General features: G+C 57.4%; 1 protein-coding gene across 1 annotated transcript in view; it reads left to right on the top strand.

The window, feature by feature from the left end:
• LOC121274777 (integrin alpha-X-like) overlaps positions 1-18,820 on the top strand; it is a 211,530-nt gene that overhangs the window by 52,783 nt on the left and 139,927 nt on the right. The window contains exons 5-8 of the mRNA XM_041182115.1: positions 9,442-9,556; positions 12,732-12,862; positions 13,325-13,473; positions 14,339-14,492. Coding sequence (XP_041038049.1) covers positions 9,541-9,556; positions 12,732-12,862; positions 13,325-13,473; positions 14,339-14,492 — 450 coding nt within the window. The 5' untranslated portion in view covers positions 9,442-9,540. The remainder of the gene's footprint in view (positions 1-9,441; positions 9,557-12,731; positions 12,863-13,324; positions 13,474-14,338; positions 14,493-18,820) is intronic.

The raw sequence follows: 18,820 nt of genomic DNA, 5'->3' as shown, positions 1-18,820 counted from the left end.
TAGGTGGGGGTGGGGGTTTTTGTAGGTGGGGGAGGGGTTTGGTGTAGGCGGGGGTGGGGGTTGGTGTAGGTGGGGGTGGCGGTTGGTGTAGGTGGGGGAGGGTGTTGGTGTGGTTGGGGGAGGGGTGTCTGGTATTGGTGGGGGAGGGGGTTGGTGTTGGTAGGGGAGTGGGTTTGTGTGGTTGGTTGAGGGGTGTAGGTGGGGGAGGGTGTTGGTGTTGGTGGGGGAGGGGGTTGGTGGGGGAGGGGGTTGGTGTGGTTGGGGGAGCGGTGTCTGGTGTTGATGGGGGAGGGGGTTGGTGTTGGTGGGGGAGGGGGTTGGTGTGGTTGCGGGAGGGGTTTTGGTATAAGTGGGGTTGGGGGTTGGTGTAGGTGGAGGAGGGGGTTGCTGTAGGTGGGGGAGGGGGTTGGTGTAGGTGGGGGTGGGGGTTGCTGTAGCTGGGGGAGTGGGTTGGTATAGGTGGGGGTGGGGGTTGGTGTAGGTGGGGGTTGGGGTTGGTGTTGGTGGGGGTGGGGGTTGGTGTAGGTGGGGGAGGGGGTTGGTGTAGGTGGGGGTGGGGGTTGGTGTAGGTGGGGGCAGTGTTGGTGTAGGTGGGGGTAGGGGTTGGTGTAGGTGGGGGTGGGGGTTGGTGTAGGTGGGGGTGGGGGATGGTGCTGGTGGGGGAGGGGGTTTGGTGTAGGTGGGGCAGGGGATTGGTGTAGGTGGGGGAGGGGGTTGTTGTAAGTGGGGGAGGGTGTTGGTGTAGGTGGGGGAGGGGGTTGGTGTAGGTGGGTTTGGGGGTTGGTGTAGTTGGGGTAGCGGGATGGTGTAGGTGGGGGAGGGGGTTTGGTGTAGGTCGGGGAGGGGGTTGCTGTAGGTGGGGGTTTTGGCTGGTGTAGGTGGGGGAGGAGTTTGGTGTAGGTGGGGGAGGGGGTTGGTGTAGGTGGAGGAGGGTGTTGGTGTAGGTGGGGGTGGGGGTTGGTGTAGGTGGGGGAGGGTGATGGTGTAGGTGGGGGAGGGGGTTGGTGTAGGTGGGGGCGGGTGTTGGTGTAGGTGGGGGAGGGGGTTGGTGTAGGTGGGGGTGGGGTTTGATGTAGGTGGGGGTGGGGGTTGGTGTAGGTGGGGGTGGGGGTTGGTGTAGGTGGGGGAGTGGGCTGGTGTAGGTGGGGGTGGGGGTTGGTGTAGGTGGGGTGGGGTTTGGTGTAGGTGGGTGTGGGGGTTGGTGTAGGTGGGGGAGGGGGTTGGTGTAGGTGGGGTTGGGGGTTGGTGTAGGTGGGGTGGGGTTTGGTGTAGGTGGGGGTGGGGGTTGGTGTAGGTTGGGGAGGGTTTTGCTGTAGGTGGGGGTGGGGGTTGGTGTAGGTTGTGGCGGGTGTTGGTGTAGGTGGGGGATGGTGTTGGTGTAGGTGGGGGAGGGGGTTGGTGTAGTTGGGGGTGGGGGTTGGTGTAGGTGGGGGAGGGGGTTGGTGTTGGTGGTGGTGGTGGTTGGTGTAGGAGGGGGAGGGGGTTTGCGTAGGTGGGGGAGGGGGTTGGTGTCGGTGGGGGAGGGGGTTTGCGTAGGTGGGGGTGGCTGTTGGTGTAGGTGGGGGTGGGGTTTGGTGTAGGTGGGGGTGGGTGTTGGTTTAGGTGGGGGTTGGGGTTGGTGTTGGTGGGGGTGGGGGTTGGTGTAGGTGTGGGTGTGGGTTGGTGTAGGTGGGGGAGGGTGTTGGTGTTGGTGGGGTTGGGGTTGGTGTAGGTGGGGGTGGGGATTGGTGTAGGTGGGGCAGGGGGTTGGTGTAGGTCGGGGTCGGGGTTGTTGTAGGTGGGGGTGGGGGTTGGTGTAGGTGGGGCTTTGGGTTTTTGTAGGTTGTGGTGGGTGTTGGTGTAGGTAGGGGTGGGGGTTGGTGTAGGTGGGGGAGGGGGTTGGTATAGGTCGGGGTCGGGGTTGTTGTAGGTGGGGGAGGGGTTTGGTGTAGGTGGGGGTTGGGGTTGGTGTAGGTGGGGGTGTGGGTTGGTGCTGGTGGGGGTGGGGGTTGGTGTAGGTGGTGGTGAGGGTTGGTGTAGGTGGGGGTGGGGGTTAGTGTAGGTCGGGGAGGGGGTTGGTGTAGGTGGGCGAGGGTGTTGGTGTAGGTGGGGGACGTGTTTGGTGTAGGTGGGGGAGGGGGTTGGTGGAGGTGGGGGAGGGGGTTGGTGTAGTTCGGGGAAGGGCTTGGTGTAGGTGGGGGTGGGGGTTGCTGTAGGTGGGGGAGGGGGTTCGTGTAGGTGGGGGAGGGGGTTGGTGTAGGTGGGGGAGGGGGTTGGTGTAGGTGGGGGAGGGGGTTGGTGTATTTGGGGGGTGGTTGGTGTAGGTGGCGAAGGGGGTTGGTGTAGGTGGGGGAAGGGGTTGGTGTAGGTGTGGGTGGGGGTTGGTGTAGGTGGGGGAGGGGGTTGGTGTAGGAGGGGGAGGGGGTTGGTGTAGGTGGTGGAGGGGGTTGGTGTAAGTGGGGGAGGGGGTTGGTGTAGGTGGGGGAGGGGGCTGGTCTAGGTCGGGGAGGGGTTTGGTGTAGGTGGGGGTGGGGTTTTGTGTAGGTGGGGGAGTGGGTTGGTGTAAGTGGGGGAGGAGGTTGGTGTAGGTGGGTGAGGGGGTTGGTGTAAGTGGGGGAGGGGGTTGTTGTAGGTGGGGGAGGGGTTTGGTGTAGGTGGGGGAGGTGGTTTGTGTAGGTGGAGAGGGGGTTGGTGTAGGTGGGGGAGGAGGTTGGTGTAGGTGGGGGAGTTGGTTGGTGTAGGTGGGGGTGGGTGTTAGTTTAGGTGGGGGATGGGGTTGGTGTAGGTGGGGGAGGGGGATGGTTTGGATGGGGGATGGGGTTGGTGTAGGTCGGGGAGGGGTTTGGTGTAGGTGGGGGAGGTTGTTGGTGTAGGTGGGGGTGGGGGTTGGTGTAGGTGGGGGTGGGGGTTGGTGTGGTTGGCGGAGGGGGTTGGTGTAGGTGGGGGAGGGGGTTGGAGTAGGTGGGGGTGGGTGTTGGTGTAGGTAGGGGAGGGCGTTTTTGTAGTTGGGGGTGGTGGTTGGTGTAGGTGGGGCTGGGGGTTGGTGTAGGTGGGGGTGGGGGTTAGTGTTGTTGGGGGAGGGGGTTGGTGTAGGTGGGGGAGGGGGTTGGAGTAGGTGGGGGTGGGGGTTGGTGTAGGTGGGGGTGGGGGTTGGTGTAGCTGGGGGTGGGGCTTGTTGTAGGTGGGGGTGGGGTTTGGTGTAGGTGGGGGAGGGGGTTGGTGAAGGTGGGGGGGGGTTGGTGTAGGTGGGGGAGGGGGTTTGTGTAGGTGGGGGTGGGGCTTGTTGTAGGTGGGGTTGGGGCTTGTTGTAGGTGGGGGTGGGGGTTTGTGTAGGTGGGGGTGGGGGTTGGTGTAGGTGGGGAGGGGGTTGGTGCTGGTGGGGGTGGGGTTTGATGTAGGTGGGGGTGGGGGTTGGTGTAGGTGGGGGAGGGGTTGGTGTAGGTGGGGGAGGGGGTTGGTTTAGTTGGGGGAGGGTGTTGGTGTAGGTGGGGTTGGGGTTGGTGTAGGTGGGGGTCGGGGTTGGTGTGGTTGGGGGAGGGTGTTGGTGTAGGTGGAGGAGGGGGTTGGTGTAGGTGGGTGTGGGTGTTGTTGTAGGTGGGGAATTGTGTTGGTGTAGGTGGGGGTGGGGGTTGGTATAGGTGGGGGAGGGGGTTGGTGTAGGTGGGGGAGGGGGTTGGTGTAGGTGGGGGTGGGGGTTGGTGTAGGTGGGGGTGGGTGTTGGTGTAGGTGGGGGAGGGGGTTGGTGTAGGTGGTGGAGGGGGTTGGTGCAGGTGGGGGTGGGTGTTGGTGTAGGTGGGGGAGGGTGTTGGTGTAGGTGGGGGAGGGGGATGGTTTGGGTGGGGGAGGGGGTTTGTGTAGGTGGGGGAGGGGTTTGGTGTAGGTGGGGGAGGGGGTTGGTGTAGGTTGGGGAGGGGGTTGGTGTAGGTGGGGATGGGGGTTGGTGTAGGTGGGCGTGTGGGGCTGGTGCTGGTGGGGGTGGGTGTTGGTGTAGGTGGGGGTGGGGGTTGGTGTAGGTGGGGGTGGGTGTTGGTGTAGGTGGGGGAGGGTGTTGGTGTAGGTGGGGGAGGGGGATGTTTTGGGTGGGGGAGGGGGTTTGTGTAGGTGGGGGAGGGGTTTGGTGTAGGTGGGGGAGGGGGTTGGTGTAGGTGGGGGAGGGGGTTGGTGTAGGTGGGGATGGGGGTTGGTGTAGGTGGGCGTGGGGGCTGGTGCTGGTGGGGGTGGGTGTTGGTGTATGTGGGGGAGGGCGTTGGTGTAGGTGGGGGTGGGGGTTGGTGTAGGTGGGGGTGGGTGTTGGTGTGGTTGGGGGTGGGTGTTGGTGTAGGTGGGGGTGGGGGTTGGTGTGGTTGGGGGAGGGGGTTGGTGTAGGTGGTGGAGGGGGATGGTGTAGGTGGGGGTGGGGGTTGGTGTAGGTGGGGGTGGGGGTTGGTGTGGTTGGGGGAGGGGGTTGGTGTAGGTGGGGGAGGCGGTTGTTGTAGGTGGGGTGGGGGTTGTTGTAGGTGGGGGTCGGAGTTGATGTAGGTGGGGGAGGGGGTTGGTGTAGGTGGGGGAGGTTGTTGGTGTAGGTGGGGGTCGGGTTTGGTGTAGGTGGGGGTGGGGCTTGTTGTAAGTGGGGGTGGGTGTTGGTGTAGGTGGGGGAGGGGTTTGGTGTAGGTGGGTGTGGGTGTTCGTGTAGGTGGGGGTTGTTGTAGGTGGGGGTGGGGGTTGGTGTAGGTGGGGGTGGGGGTTGGTGTAAGTGGGGAGGGGGTTGGTGCTGGTGGGGGTGGGGGTTGATGAAGGTGGTGGTGGGGGTTGCTGTAGGTGGGGGAGGGGGTTGGTTTAGGTGGGGGAGGGGGTTGGTGTAGGTGGGGTTGGGGTTGGTGTAGGTGGGGGTCGGGGTTGGTGTGGTTGGGGGAGGGGGTTAGTGTAGGTGGGGGTCGGGTTTGGTGTGGTTGGGGGAGGGGGTTGGTGTAGGTGGGGGAGGGGTTTGGTGTAGGTGGGGGTGGGGGTTGGTGTAGGTGGGTGTGGGGGTTGGTGTAGGTTGGTGTGGCGGTTGTTGTAGGTGGGGGTGGGGGTTGTTGTAGGTGGGGGTGGGGGTTGTTGTAGGTGGGGGTGGAGGTTGGTGTAGGTGGGGGAGGGGGTTGGTGTAGGTGGGGCAGGGGGTTGGTGTAGGTGGGGGTGGGGGTTGTTGTAGGTGGGGGAGGGGGTTGGTGTAGGTGGGGGAGGGGGTTGGTGTAGGTGGGGGAGGGGGTTGGTGTATGTGTGGGTGGTGGTTGGTGTAGGTGGGGGAGGGGGTTGGTATAGGTGGGGGAGGGTGTTGGTGTCGGTGGGGGTGGGGGTTGTTGTAGGTGGGCGTGGGTTTTGTTGTAGGTGGGGGAGGGGGTTGGTGTATGTGGGGGTGGGGGTTGGTGTAGGTGGGGGTGGGGGTTGGTGTAGATCGGGGTCGGGGTTGGTGTAGGCTGGGGTGTGGGTTGGTGTAGGTGGGGGTGTGGGTTGGTGTAGGTGGGGGTTGGGGTTGTTGTAGGTGGGGTTTGGGGTTGGTGTAGGTGGGGAGGTGGTTGGTGGAGGTGGGGGACTTGTTTGTTGTAGGTGGGGGTGGGGGTTGGTGTAGGTGGGGGTGGGGGTTTGTGTAGGTGGAGGAGGGGGTTGGTGTAGGTGGGGTGGGGGTTGGTGTAGGTGGGGGACTTGTTTGTTGTAGTTGGGGGTGGGGGTTGGTGTAGGTGGGGGTGGGGGTTGGTGTAGGTGGGGGAGGGGTTGGTGTAGGTGGGGGAGGGGGTTGGTGCAGGTGGGGGTGGGGGTTGTTGTAGGTGGGGGAGGGGGTTGTTGTAGGTGGGGGAGGGGGTTGGTGTAGGTGGGGGAGGGGTTTGGTGTAGGTGGGGGTGGGGGTTGTTGTAGGTGGGGGAGGGGGTTGTTTTAGGTGGGGGTGGGGTTTTTTGTAGGTGGGGTTGGGGGTTGGTGTAGGTGGGGGAGGGGGTTGGTGTAGGTGGGGGTGGGGGTTGGTGTAGGTGGGGGTGGGGGTTGGTGTAGGTGGGGGAGGGGGTTGGTGTAGGTCGGGGTCGGGGTTGTTGTAGGTGGTGGTGGGGCTTGGTGTAGGTGGGGCTTTGGGTTTTTGTAGGTGGGGGTGAGGGTTGGTGTAGGTGGGGGTGGGGGTTGGTGTAGGTGGGGCTTTGGGTTTTTGTAGGTGGGGTGGGGGTTGTTGTAGGTGGGGGAGGGGGTTGGTGTACGTGGGGGTGGGGGTTGGTGTAGGTGGGGCTTTGGGTTTTTGTAGGTTGTGGTGGGTGTTGGTGTAGGTGGGGGTGGGGGTTGGTGTAGGTGGGGGAGGGGGTTGGTGTAGGTCGGGGTCGGGGTTGTTGTAGGTGGGGGAGGGGTTTGGTGTAGGTGGGGGTTGGGGTTGGTGTAGGTGGGGGTGTGGGTTGGTGTAGGTGGAGGAGGGGGTTGGTGTTGGTGGGGTGGGGGTTGGTGTAGGTGGGGGACTTGTTTGTTGTAGGTGGGGGTGGGTGTTGGTCTAGGTGGGGGTGGGGGTGGGGGTTGGTGTAGGTGGGGAGGGGGTTTTTTGTATGTGGGGTTGGGGGTTGGTGTAGGTGGTGGAGGAGGTTGGTGTAGGTGGGGGAGGGGGTTGGTGTAGGTGGGGCAGGGGGTTGGTGTAGGTGGGGGAGGGGGTTGGTGTTGGTGGGGGAGGGGGTTGGTGTAGGTGGGGGTGGTGGTTGGTGTAGGTGGGGGAGGGGGTTGGTGTAGCTGGGGGTGGGGGTTGGTGTAGGTGGGGGTGGGGGTTGGTGTAGGTGGGGGAGGCGGTTGGTGAAGGTGGGGGTGGGGGTTGGTGTAGGTGGGCGAGGGTGTTGGTGTTGGTGGGGGATGGGTATGGTTTGGGTGGGCGATGGGGTTGGTGTAGGTGGGGAAGGGGTTTGGTGTAGGTGGGGGAGGCGGTTTGTGTAGGTGGGGGATGGGGTTGGTGTAGGTGGGGGAGGGGGTTGGTGTAGGTGGGGGTGGGGATTTTTTTCTGTTGGGGTGGGGGCTGGTGCTGGTGGGGTGGGTGTTGGTGTAGGTAGGCGTGGGGGTTGGTGTAGGTGGGGGAGGGGGTTGGTGTAGGTGGGGGTGGGGGTTGTTGTAGGTGGGGGTGGGGGTTGGTGTAGTTGGGGGAGGGGGTTGGTGTAGGTGGGTGTGGGGGTTGGTGTAGGTGGGGGTGTGGGTTGTTGTAGGTGGGGGTGGGGGTTGTTGTATGTGGGGGTGGGGGTTGGTGTAGGTAGGGGTGGGGGTTGGTGTAGGTGGGGAGTGGGTTGGTGCTGGTGGGGGTGGGGGTTGATGTAGGTGGGGGTGGGGGTTGGTGTAGGTGGGGGAGGGTGTTGGTGTAGGTGGGGGCGGGGGTTGGTGTAGGTGGGGGTGGGGGTTGGTGTAGGTGGGGGAGGGGGTTGGTGTAGTTGGGGGTGGGGGTTGGTGTATTTGGGGGTGGGGGTTGGTCTAGGTGGGGTAGGGGGTTGCTGTAGGTGGGGGTGGGGGTTGTTGTAGGTGGGGGTGGGGGTTGTTGTAGGTGGGGGAGGGGGTTGGTGTAGGTGGGGGAGGGTGTTGGTGTAGGTGGTGGAGGGGGTTGCTGTAGGTGAGGAGGGGGTTGGTGTAGGTGGGGGAGTGGGTTGGTGTAGGTGGGGGAGGGGATTGGAGTAGGTGTGGTTGGGGGTTGGTGTAGGTGGGGGAGGGGTTTGGTGTAGGTGGGGTTGGGGGTTGGTGTAGGTGTGGTGGGGGTTGGTGTAGGTGGGGAGGGGGTTGGTGTAGGTGCGGAGGGGGTTGGTGTAGGTGGGGTTGGGGGTTGGTGTAGGTGGGGGTGGTTTTTGTTGTAGGTGGGGGGTGGCGGTTTGTGTAAGTGGGGGAGGGGAGTGAGGGAGTGAGGGAGTTGTTGTAGTTGGGGGAGGGGCTTGATCTGGTTGGGGTGTTTGGTGTAGGTGGGGGTGGGTGTTGGTGTTGGTGGGGGATGGGTATGGTTTGGGTGGGCGATGGGGTTGGTGTAGGTGGGGAAGGGGTTTGGTGTAGGTGGGGGAGGCGGTTTGTGTAGGTGGGGGATGGGGTTGGTGTAGGTGGGGAGGGGGTTGGTGTAGGTGGGGGTGGGGATTTTTTTCTGTTGGGGTGGGGGCTGGTGCTGGTGGGGGTGGGTGTTGGTGTAGGTAGGCGTGGGGGTTGGTGTAGGTGGGGGAGGGGGTTGGTGTAGGTGGGGGTGGGGGTTGTTGTAGGTGGGGGTGGGGGTTGGTGTAGTTGGGGGAGGTGGTTGGTGTAGGTGGGTGTGGGGGTTGGTGTAGGTGGGGGTGTGGGTTGTTGTAGGTGGGGGTGGGGGTTGTTGTATGTGGGGGTGGGGGTTGGTGTAGGTAGGGGTGGGGGTTGGTGTAGGTGGGGAGTGGGTTGGTGCTGGTGGGGGTGGGGGTTGATGTAGGTGGGGGTGGGGGTTGGTGTAGGTGGGGGAGGGTGTTGGTGTAGGTGGGGGAGGGGTTTGGTGTAGTTGGGGGAGGGGGTTGTTGTTGGTGGGGGTGGAGGTTGATGTAGGTGGGGGTGGGGGTTGGTGTAGGTGGGGGTGGGGGTTGGTGTAGGTTGGGGAGGGGGTTGGTGTAGGTGGGGGTGGGGGTTGGTGTAGGTGGGGGCGGGGGTTGGTGTAGGTGGGGGTGGGGGTTGGTGTAGGTGGGGGAGGGGGTTGGTGTAGTTGGGGGTGGGGGTTGGTGTAGTTGGGGGTGGGGGTTGGTCTAGGTGGGGTAGGGGGTTGCTGTAGGTGGGGGTGGGGGTTGTTGTAGGTGGGGGTGGGGGTTGTTGTAGGTGGGGGTCGGGGTTGGTGTAGGTGGGGGAGGGGGTTGGTGTAGGTGGGGCAGGGGGTTGGTGTAGGTGGGGGTGGGGGTTGTTGTAGGTGGGGGAGGGGGTTGGTGTAGGTGGGGGAGGGTGTTGGTGTAGGTGGTGGAGGGGGTTGCTGTAGGTGAGGAGGGGGTTGGTGTAGGTGGGGGAGTGGGTTGGTGTTGGGGGGGGTGGGGATTGGAGTAGGTGTGGTTGGGGGTTGGTGTAGGTGGGGAGGGGTTTGGTGTAGGTGGGGTTGGGGGTTGGTGTAGGTGTGGTGGGGGTTGGTGTAGGTGGGGAGGGGGTTGTTGTAGGTGCGGAGGGGGTTGGTGTAGGTGGGGTTGGGGGTTGGTGTAGGTGGGGGTGGTTGTTGTTGTAGGTGGGGGTGGCGGTTTTTGTAAGTGGGGGAGGGGAGTGAGGGAGTTGTTGTAGTTGGGGGAGGGGCTTGATCTGGTTGGGGTGTTTGGTGTAGGTGGGGGTGGGGATTGGTTTCGGTTGGGGTGGGGGTTGGTGCTGGTGGGGGTGGGAGTTGGTGTGGTTGGGGGAGGGGGTTGTTGGGGTTTGGAGTTGAGGGTGGTAGACGGTGCTATTGGGGTGCGATTGTGTCGATGGTCCCTTCCCTATTGGGGTCTCTCTATTCACCTCCCCGTCTTTCTTCTCGCCCACCTCCCCTCCCCTCCCTGACAGGCCTGTGCCCCCAGTGTCCCTCAGCCCTGCGCCTCCAACTTCCACCTGAGTGGACGATGCTACCTGTTCGACAAGAACCTTCACATCGTGGAGACAGTGATGCCGGGAAGGGAAGGTAAGAGCTGGTCCCCGATAGAGAGACAGAGAGGGTGAAGGGGGCACAGTGGGAGAGAGAGAGAGAGAGAGATAGAGAGAGAGACAGAGAGAGAGACAGAGAGAGACAGACACAGCGAGAGAGTGGGGGAGCAGCAGAGAGAAAGACAGAGACAGAGAGAGAGAGTGTGAGAGAGACAGAGAGAGAGAGAGAGAGACAGAGAGAGGGGCAGAGACGGAGAGAAAAAGAGACAGAGCGAGAGAGGGAGCAGCAGAGAGAGAGAGAGAGAAACAGAGACAGACAGAGAGTGTGAGAGAGACAGAGAGATTGTGTGAGAGAGCATGAAACAGACAGAGAGCAAGCGAGTGAAAGAGAGACAGAGAGAGAGAGAGACAGAGAGAGAGACAGAGAGAGATAGCGTGAAAGTGACAAAGAGGGAGCGAATGTGAGTGAGAGAGAGATAGAGAAAGACAGAGAGAGACAGAGAGAGAGAATGAGAAAGAGAGAGAGGGAGAGAGAGAGCGAGAGGGAGGCAAAGGGGAGAGAGAGTGAGTGAGAGAGACAAACAGAGAGAGAGACACAGGAGAGAGCAAATGGCAGAGAGCCATAGAGAGAAAGGGGGACAAAGAGGGACAGATGCAGAGAGAGAGAGTGAGAGTTAGAAAGACAGAGACAGAGGTAGACAGAGAGTCAGACAGTGAGTGAGAGGGAGAGAGAGAAATGGAGAAAGGGACAGAGAGACAGACAGTGAGAGGGAGAGAGAGAGAGACAGAGAAAGGGAGAGAGAGAGACAAAGTGAGGGACAGTGGCATACGGAGACAGGGAGACACAGCGAGAGGAAGAGACAAAGGGAGTTAGAGTTACAGAGAAAGACAGAGGGAGAGACAGATAGAGAGACAGGGAGCAAGACGGGTGAGAGTGAGAGCGACAGAGACACAGAGAGAGAGACACAACAAAAGGGAGAGAGAAGGAGAGAGAGACAGAGTGAGCGAGCAAGCGAGAGAGAGAGACAGAGAGAAAGAGAGAGAGAAAGAGAGAGGGACAGAGTGAGAGAGGGAGAGAGAAAGAGAGAGAGAGAGACAGAGCGAGCAAGCAAGCGAGAGAGAGAGACAGAGCGAGCGAGAGAGAGACAGTGACAGAGAGAGAGAGAGAGAGAAAGGAACGATCTTGAATTTGTTCTGAACCTTGACCAGATCCCGGGATGTGAGTCTGGTCTGGTTTGGGTCCAAAGCATTTGGATTAAATTCGATATGAGATGAGATTGAAGGCGCTTGCTTTGGTATTAAAACCGCAAGCTTCCAGCGCTCGGCACGAGAGACAGGGTCAGAAAGGAAAGCCAACGTAGAGATACGTCCTTCACTCTAACATTCAGGGTAAGGATGAGCGACATGTGAATGAACAGACAACCTGTGGCCAAACACACCACAAATGACAGGTGCAACCAAAACAGATACCGCGGAATTCTCAACAACCCCACCCAGACGGTTAATGCCGCTCCCGATGTCACTGACACTTCACCTTTCCAGCCTCACGCTCTGAAAATCTCCCCTGTGACACCGGCTGGCTGGGAGATGGGCTCAAACTGGCTGACTCAAGAAGTGTTGCTCAGTGACACACAATCTGATGAGGGGACCTATCAAAACACTCCCAGAGGGTCCCACTCTTGTTAGTAGAAACGAATAAATGTATCAAGCATTGCATCATCCTGTACGTTAAATGCAACAACCTCCATTGATGGGTCAATATAACAGGCAGGGACAGAGAGATCAATGGATTTCACGACCCAGGAGCGATCCTGCCTTTGAGTAGAGCCTTTCACAGCCTTGGGACAACTCGATGCACTTCACACACTCCTTTGAAGTGGTTTCACCTTGTAACGTAGGGGTTTCATCAGCCAATTTGCGTACAGCAAGCTCCCAAGCACAAAAATGAGATGGAGGTCAGTATTCTGAGTCTCTTGCGATGTTGGGGGATAGATTTAACTGAAGGTCGTCGGGGAGAACTCATCCCAGCTCGTCCCCCAATAGCAGCCATGTGAACATTAAAACCCGCCCGAGAGGGTTGATTACCCTAGGTTTAATGGGTCATCCTGAAAGACTGCACCATCGACAGTGCGGCGCTCCCTCAGCACTGACCCTCCTACAGTGCGGCGCTCCCTCAGCACTGACCCTCCGACAGTGCGGTGCTCCCTCAGCACTGACCCTCCGACAGTGTGGCTCTCCCTCAGCACTGACCCTCCTACAGTGCGGCGCTCCCTCAGTACTGACCCTCCCACAGTGCGGCTCTCCCTCAGTACTGACCCTCCGACGGTGCGGCTCTCCCTCAGCACCGACCCTCCGACAGTGCGGTGCTCCCTCAGCACTGACCCTCCGACAGTGCGGCGCTCCCTCAGCACTGACCCTCCCACAGAGCGGCTCTCCCTCAGCACTGACCAGCCGACAGTGCGGCGCTCCCTCAGTACTGACCCTCCGACAGTGCGGCTCTCCCTCAGCACTGACCCTCTGACAGTGCGGCTCTCCCTCAGCACTGACCCTCCGACAGTGCGGCACTCCCTCAGCACTGACCCTCCGACAGTGCGGCACTCCCTCAGCACTGACCCTCTGACAGTGCGGCCCTCCCTCAGTACTGACCCTCTGACATTGTGGCTCTCCCTTAGCACTGACCCTCCGACAGTGCGGCGCACCCTTGGAAAATTTGTATAGAGAGAGGCCGCTCAGCCCCTCTCGAGCCTGTTCCTCCTCTCGACGAGCCTATGGGTGACCTCTGACATATGTCCTCCCTAACCCCTTTGCCCCGTGTCTCTGGACTCCTTTGCATGACAGAAACCGATCAATCTCACCTATTCTTAAATTAACAATTGACCAGTTACCGCTGGCGGGAGAGTGTCCCAAACTTCTCCTGTCATTTGTGTGAGGAAGTGTTCCCTAAATTTTCTCCCGAAGTGCCTGACTCTAAACATAGACTCTGCTCCCTCGTCCTAGACACACCCCCCCCCCACCAAACACCAACGGGAATCGGGTCCCTCTCTCTCTCGACCCCATCAGTTCCCTCAGAAATCATTTCCGAGCCATCGGCTGTTGGGCGGCGTTGTCCACTGGGAGGCGCTCATCCTGGGGGTGAAGTGCTGGCGGTGCGGCACGTGGCGATGCGTGGAGCAGACATTCTCAAGCACTGACCCTCTCCCGGTTCCTCACAGAGTGTCCCATCGTCACGACTGACGTGGTCTTCCTGTTCGATGGCTCCAACAGTCTGAAAAAGCGAGATTTGGAGAACAACAAGCGATTCATGCTGCAGATGATGGAAGCTGCAGACAGGAGCACGATGAACGTGAGTGTGTCAGGGGAGCCGGAGAACTGGAGGGAGCAATACAAGGCTATGGGGGAGAGAGTGGGGCAGTGGGATTAGTTTGGGGATTGATACAGGGCTATGGGGAGAGAGCCGGACAGTGGGATTAGTTTGGGAATTGATACAGGGCTATGGGGAGAAAGCGGGACAGTGGGATTAGTTTTAGGGATTGATACAGGGCTATGGGGAGAGAGTGGGGCAGTGGGATTAGTTTGGGGATTGATACAAGTCTATGGGGAGAGAGTGGGGCAGTGGGATTAGTTTGGGGATTGATACAGAGCTATGGGGAGAGAGCGGGGCAGTGGGATTAGTTTGGGGATGGATACAGGGCTATGGAGAGAGAGTGGGACAGTGGGATTAGTTTGCGGATGGATAGATGGTTACAGCGAGAGAGTGATAGTGACCTTGAGCGTCAGTCCTCACTGTGATATCTGTCTTTCCCAGTTTGCTGTTGTCCAGTTTTCTACGCTGCAGAAGATTGAGATGGACTTCAAGCAGTTTACTGATCCAAAAACTGATCTGAAAAAGACCATCAAGCAGATTAATTTGATGGAGAGTGTGACGATGACAGGCACAGCCATTAAATTTGTCACGTGAGTGCGTTGGAGGTTATGGGGGCAATTTTCGGTGGAGTGGGGGGGGTCTCCAAGCTGGAGCTGGAGAAGTCTGGGGGGGTGGGGGGGCGGGTGTGGTGGGGGCTGGGGGAGAGTCCACTTTGGTCTCACACTTAGCAAAATTTCGCCACCTTCAGTGTTCAAATCGCGTTCAATAAGCAGCAAAGAAATGCCTTAAATTGAAAGCTGGGTTCAGTCCCGGTAGGAACATCCAGTCCAATCCCGCGTTCCGCACTTTCAGAGGGATGTGGAGGAATGAAAGGGCGGGGGAAGCAGGTTCAATGGGAACATTCGGAATGGGGGAATCGGGGTAAGCAGGATCAATAGGAACACTGGGAATGGGGAATCGGGGGAAGCAGGTTCAATAGGAACACTGGGAATGGGGAATCAGGGGAAGCAGGTTCAATAGGAACACTGGGAATGGGGAATCAGGGGAAGCAGGTTCAATGGGAACACTGAGAATGGGGAATCGGGGGAAGCAGGTTCATTAGGAACACTGGGAATGGGGAATCGGGGGAAGCAGATTCAATAGGAACACTGGGAATGGGGAATCGGGGGAAGCAGGTTCAATGGGAACACTGGGAATGGGGAATCGGGGGAAGCAGGTTCAATAGGAACACTGGGAATGGGGAATTGTTAGGGGAACGTATTTCAGGGGTGTGTGGGAGGGAGACGAGTGAGATAAAGTCGAATTCTCTCGGGAAGAGCCCTCTTCGATGGGCTGAATGGCCTCATCATGTGAGTTGCTTTCCTATGTTCCAAGAGCTTATAGAATGGAAGCCATCGCTCACTCAGTGGGATTGAAATTTCCTCCTGTCTCCCCCACCCCCTGCCCCACCTACAGGGATAAGGTCTTTACAAAGGAGGCTGGAGCCAGGGAGGATGCTACCAGACTGCTCATTGTCATCACCGATGGACTCCGGTCTAAGGGCGACCACGATCTTGGAAAAGCCATCGAGTCTGCCAAAGAAAAAGGGATAATTCGTTGTGCGATCGGGGTAAGTTCGGAGCCTGTCAGAGGGTCTATGATCATGGAGGAGTGTGTGTGTGCCTGTGTGTGTGTGAAATTGTATGTGTGTGTGAGTATGCGTGTGTGTGTGAGTGTATGTGCATGTGTGTGTGTGTGTGTGGGTGAGGGAGAGAGTGTGTGCGTGTGTGAGTGAGGGAGTGAGGGAGTGTATGTATGCATGAGTGTGTGTGTGTGTGTATGTGTGAGAGTGTATGTTTGTATGTGCATGTGTGTGTGTGTATGTGTGTGAATGTGTGTGTGTTTGAGGGTGTATGTATTTGTGTGAGGGTGTATGCTTATGAGTGTGTGCACGTGAGTGTGTGTGTATGTGCGTGTGATTGTGTATGAGTGTGTTCCTGTGTGTGTGTGTGTGAAATTGTATGTGTGTGTGAGTATGCGTGTGTGTGTGAGTGTATGTGCGTGTGTGTGTGTGTGTGTGCGAGTGAGGGAGAGAGTGTATGTATGTGTGAGTGTGTGTGTGTGTGAGTGAGGGAGAGAGTGTGTGTATGTGCATGTGTGTGTGTGAGTGAGGGAGTGCATGTATGCATGAGTGTGTGTGCATGTGCGTGTGTGTGTGTGAGGGTGTATGTTTGTATGTGCGTGTGTGTGTGTGTATGTGTGTGAATGTGTGTGTGTTTGAGGGTGTATGTATTTGTGTGAGGGTGTATGCTTATGTGTGTGTGTGCACGTGTGTGTGTATGTATGTGTGTGTGATTGCGTATGTGTGTGTTCCTGTGTGTGTGTGTGTGAGATTGTATGTGTGTGTGAGTATGAGTGTGTGTGTATGTACATGCATGTGTGAGTGTGTGTTTGTCTGTGTGTTTGTATGTGTCTGTATGTTTGTGTGTGTGTGTGTGTATGTATATGTTTCTGTTTGAGTGAATGTGTGCATTTGTATGAGCCTGTTTGTATGTGTGTGAGTGTGTGAGTGAATGTCAGAGTGTTAGTGTATGTGATTGTGGTTGAGAGTGTGCGTGTGAGTGCGACTGTGAGTGCGAGTGTGTGTGGGTGTGTGAGTGTGAGTGTGTCTGTGAGGCCGAGTGTGTGAGTGTGTGCTTTTGAGTAGGTCAATTTCAGTGTATCAGTGTGAGTGTGTGTGAGTGTGTGTGTATATGGGTGTGTGAATGTGTGAGCATGTGTCTGTGTGTGATTGCCTGTGTGAGTGTGTATGTGAGTGTGACTGTGTGAGTCTGAGTGTATCAATGTGTGTGTGAGAGAGTATGTGAGTGTGACAGTGCTTGTGAATGTCAATGCATGTGTGAGTGTGTGTGAGAGTAGGAGTGTGTTTGAATGTGTGTGTGAGTGTGAATGAGTGTGAATGGCAGTGAGTGTGATTGTGTGTGTGAGTGTGTCTGTAAGTGTGAGTGTGAATGTGTGAGCCTGAATGTGACAGTGTGAGTGTGTGAGTGTGTGTGTGTGTCTTTGTGTTTGTGTGTTGGAGAGTGCCTGAGTGCGAGAGTGTGGGTGTGAAGGTCAGTGTGTGTGTGTGTGTGTGTGTGTGTGTGTGTGTGAGTGTGTTTGTGTGTGTGAGAGAGTGTGGATGTGAAGGTCAGTGTGTGTGTGTGCTTGTGTGTGTGTTTGTGTGTGTGTGAGAGTGTGGGTGTGAAGGTCAGTGTGTGTGTGTGCATGTGTGTGTGTTTGTGTGTGTGTAAGAGTGTGGGTGTGAGTATCTGTGTGTGTGTGCATGTGTGTGTGTTTGTGTGTGTGTGACAGTGTGGATGTGAAACTCAGTGTGTGTTTGAGTGTGTATGTATGTGTGAGTGTGAGTGAGTGTGATTGGCATTCCTCTGTGATTGTGCGTGTGAATGTGACTGTGCATGTGAGTGTGTGAGGCTGAGTGTGTCAGTGTGTGTGAGTGTATGAGACTGTGGGTGTGAAGGTCTGTGTGTGTGTGTGTGTGTGTGTGTGTGTGTGTGTGTGTGTGAGTGTGAACTGAGAGTATGTGTGTGAATATCTGTGTGATTTTGAGTTTGTGAGTGTGTGGGGGTGTGTGAATGTGTGTATTTGAGTGTGATTGTGTGTTTATGTGAGTGTATGTGTGTGCGTTTGTGTGTGTGTATGCATGTGTGAGTGCATTTGTGTGCATGTGTGACAGGCCCAGAGAACCATGCATGACCAGAGATATGCAGGATACGATGAGGAGGAAAAGAAAGGCTTTTTGCAGGTATAAGGGAAGCAAATCAGTGGAGGCATTAGTGGAGTACAGAAAGTGCAGGGTGGAGCTTAAGAAAGCAATTAGGAGAGCAAAGGGGGGATATGAAAAAGGTCCTCTCCCCCACTCTCTCTGCCTCTCCCCCACTCCCTCTGCCTCTCCTCCACTCTCTCTCTCTCTCTCTCTGCCTCTTCCCCCTCTCTCTCTCTGCCTCCCCCACTCTCACTCCCCCTCTCTCTCTCTGCCTCTTCCCCACTCTCTCTCTTCCTCTTCCCCACTCTCTCCCTGCCTCTCCCCCACTCTCTCTGCCTCTCCCCCACTCTCTCTCTGCCTCTTCCCCACTCTCTCTCTTCCTCTTCCCCACTCTCTCTCTGCCTCTCCCCCACTCTCTCTGCCTCTCCCCCACTCTCTCTCTGCCTCTTCCCCACTCTCCCTCTGCCACTTCCCCACTCTCCCTCTTCCCCACTCTCTCTCTGCCTCTTCCCCACTCTCCCACTGCCTCTTCCCCACTCTCTCTCTGTCCCTCCCCCACTCTCTCTGCCTCTCCCCCACTCTCTCTCTGCCTCTCCCCCACTCGCTCTCTATGCCTCTCCCCCACACTCTCTCACTGTTTCATCCCCTCTCCCTCTGTCTTTGCCCGACTCTCTCTGCCTCTTCATCTCTATATCTGCCTCCCCCACGCCCGCCAGCTCGGCCTTTTCCCCCTCTCCCCAAGGGAGAGCCAGAGAGCGAGATACAGAGCTTGACAGGGGATGGGGTAAAAGAGGAGGAGATGTTGCATTATTAGTTAAGGAGTCAGTTACTGCAGTAAGGAGAGATGATATCTTGGAGGGGGCATCAAATAAACCTTTGTGGGTAAAGCTTAGGAATAAAAAAGGGGCAGCCACATTGTTAGGTGTTTATTATAGACCCCCAGATAGTCAGCAGGAAATTGAGGAGCAAATATGTGCACATTTTGTGGAGGTGTGTAAAAACAATAACAATAGGGTAATTATATTAGGTGATTTCAACTTTCCCAACATTAATTGGGATAGACATAGTGTTAAGGGCTTGGATGGAGTGGATTTCTTGAAATGTGTACAGGAGAACTTTCTAGGTCAATATGTAGAGGGTCCAACAAGGGATGGTGCATTGCTGGACCTAATTCTGGGGAATGAAGCTGGACAGGTGGTTGAGGTGGTGGTGGGGGAGCATTTTAGCAATAGCGATCACAACATGGTACAGTTTAAGTTTTTTATGGACAAAGAAATAGAAAAGTTGCAAAAAAATGTTTTGGAATCGGGGAGAGTGGATTTTAATAAAATAAGGCAGGATCTGGCCAAGGTTGACTGGGAACAGCTACTTGTGGGGAAATCTACAGAGGAGCAGCAGGGAGAATTCAAAAAGGAAATGGGGAGGGTACAGGCTCAACATGTTCCCACTAGGGTGATAGGAAGGAGTAACAAGCCCAGAGATCCATGGATGACCAGAGATATTCAGGATACGATGAAAAGGAAAAGAGGGGCTTTTATCATGTACAATGGAAGCAAATCAGCGGAGGCATTAGTGGAGTACAGACAGTGCAGGGTGGAGCTTAAGAAAGCAATTAGGAGAGCAAAGAGGGGAAATGAGAAAGCTCTGGCTAGTAAAAGTAGGGAAAATCCCAAGAAATTCTATAAGTGTATCAATGGGAAGAGGATAACCAGGGAAAGAGTAGGCCCCATTAGGGAGCAAGAGGGCAACCTTTGGTTGGAGCCAGAGGACATCGCTAGAGTGTTGAATGAATATTTCACATCCATCTTCACCCAAGAGAATGAGGATGAAGGTATCGAACTCGGGGAGAGAGACTGCGAGGTTCTTGAGCAAATTGATATAGGGAGTGACAAGGTATTGGAGGTGTTGGCAGGCTTAAAAGTGGACAAATCTCCAGGTCTGGATGATTTGTGTCCCAGACTTCTGAGGGAGGCAAGGGAGGAGATCGCAGGGGCTCTGACCCAAATTTTTAATTCCTCTCTGACCACAGGGTAGGTGCCAGAGGACTGGAGAACAGCTAATGTGGTTCCGCTATTTAAGAAGGGTTGTAGAGATAAGCCTGGGAACTACAGGCCAGTGAGTCTCACATCAGTGGTAGGGAAACTATTGGAGAAAGTTCTGAAGGAGAGAATCTATCTCCACTTGGAGAGGCA

The sequence above is a fragment of the Carcharodon carcharias genome (assembly GCF_017639515.1).
Source record: "Carcharodon carcharias isolate sCarCar2 chromosome 38 unlocalized genomic scaffold, sCarCar2.pri SUPER_38_unloc_13, whole genome shotgun sequence".
NCBI classification, from domain to species: domain Eukaryota; kingdom Metazoa; phylum Chordata; class Chondrichthyes; order Lamniformes; family Lamnidae; genus Carcharodon; species Carcharodon carcharias.
This window is presented reverse-complemented; position numbering and strand designations above follow the sequence as displayed.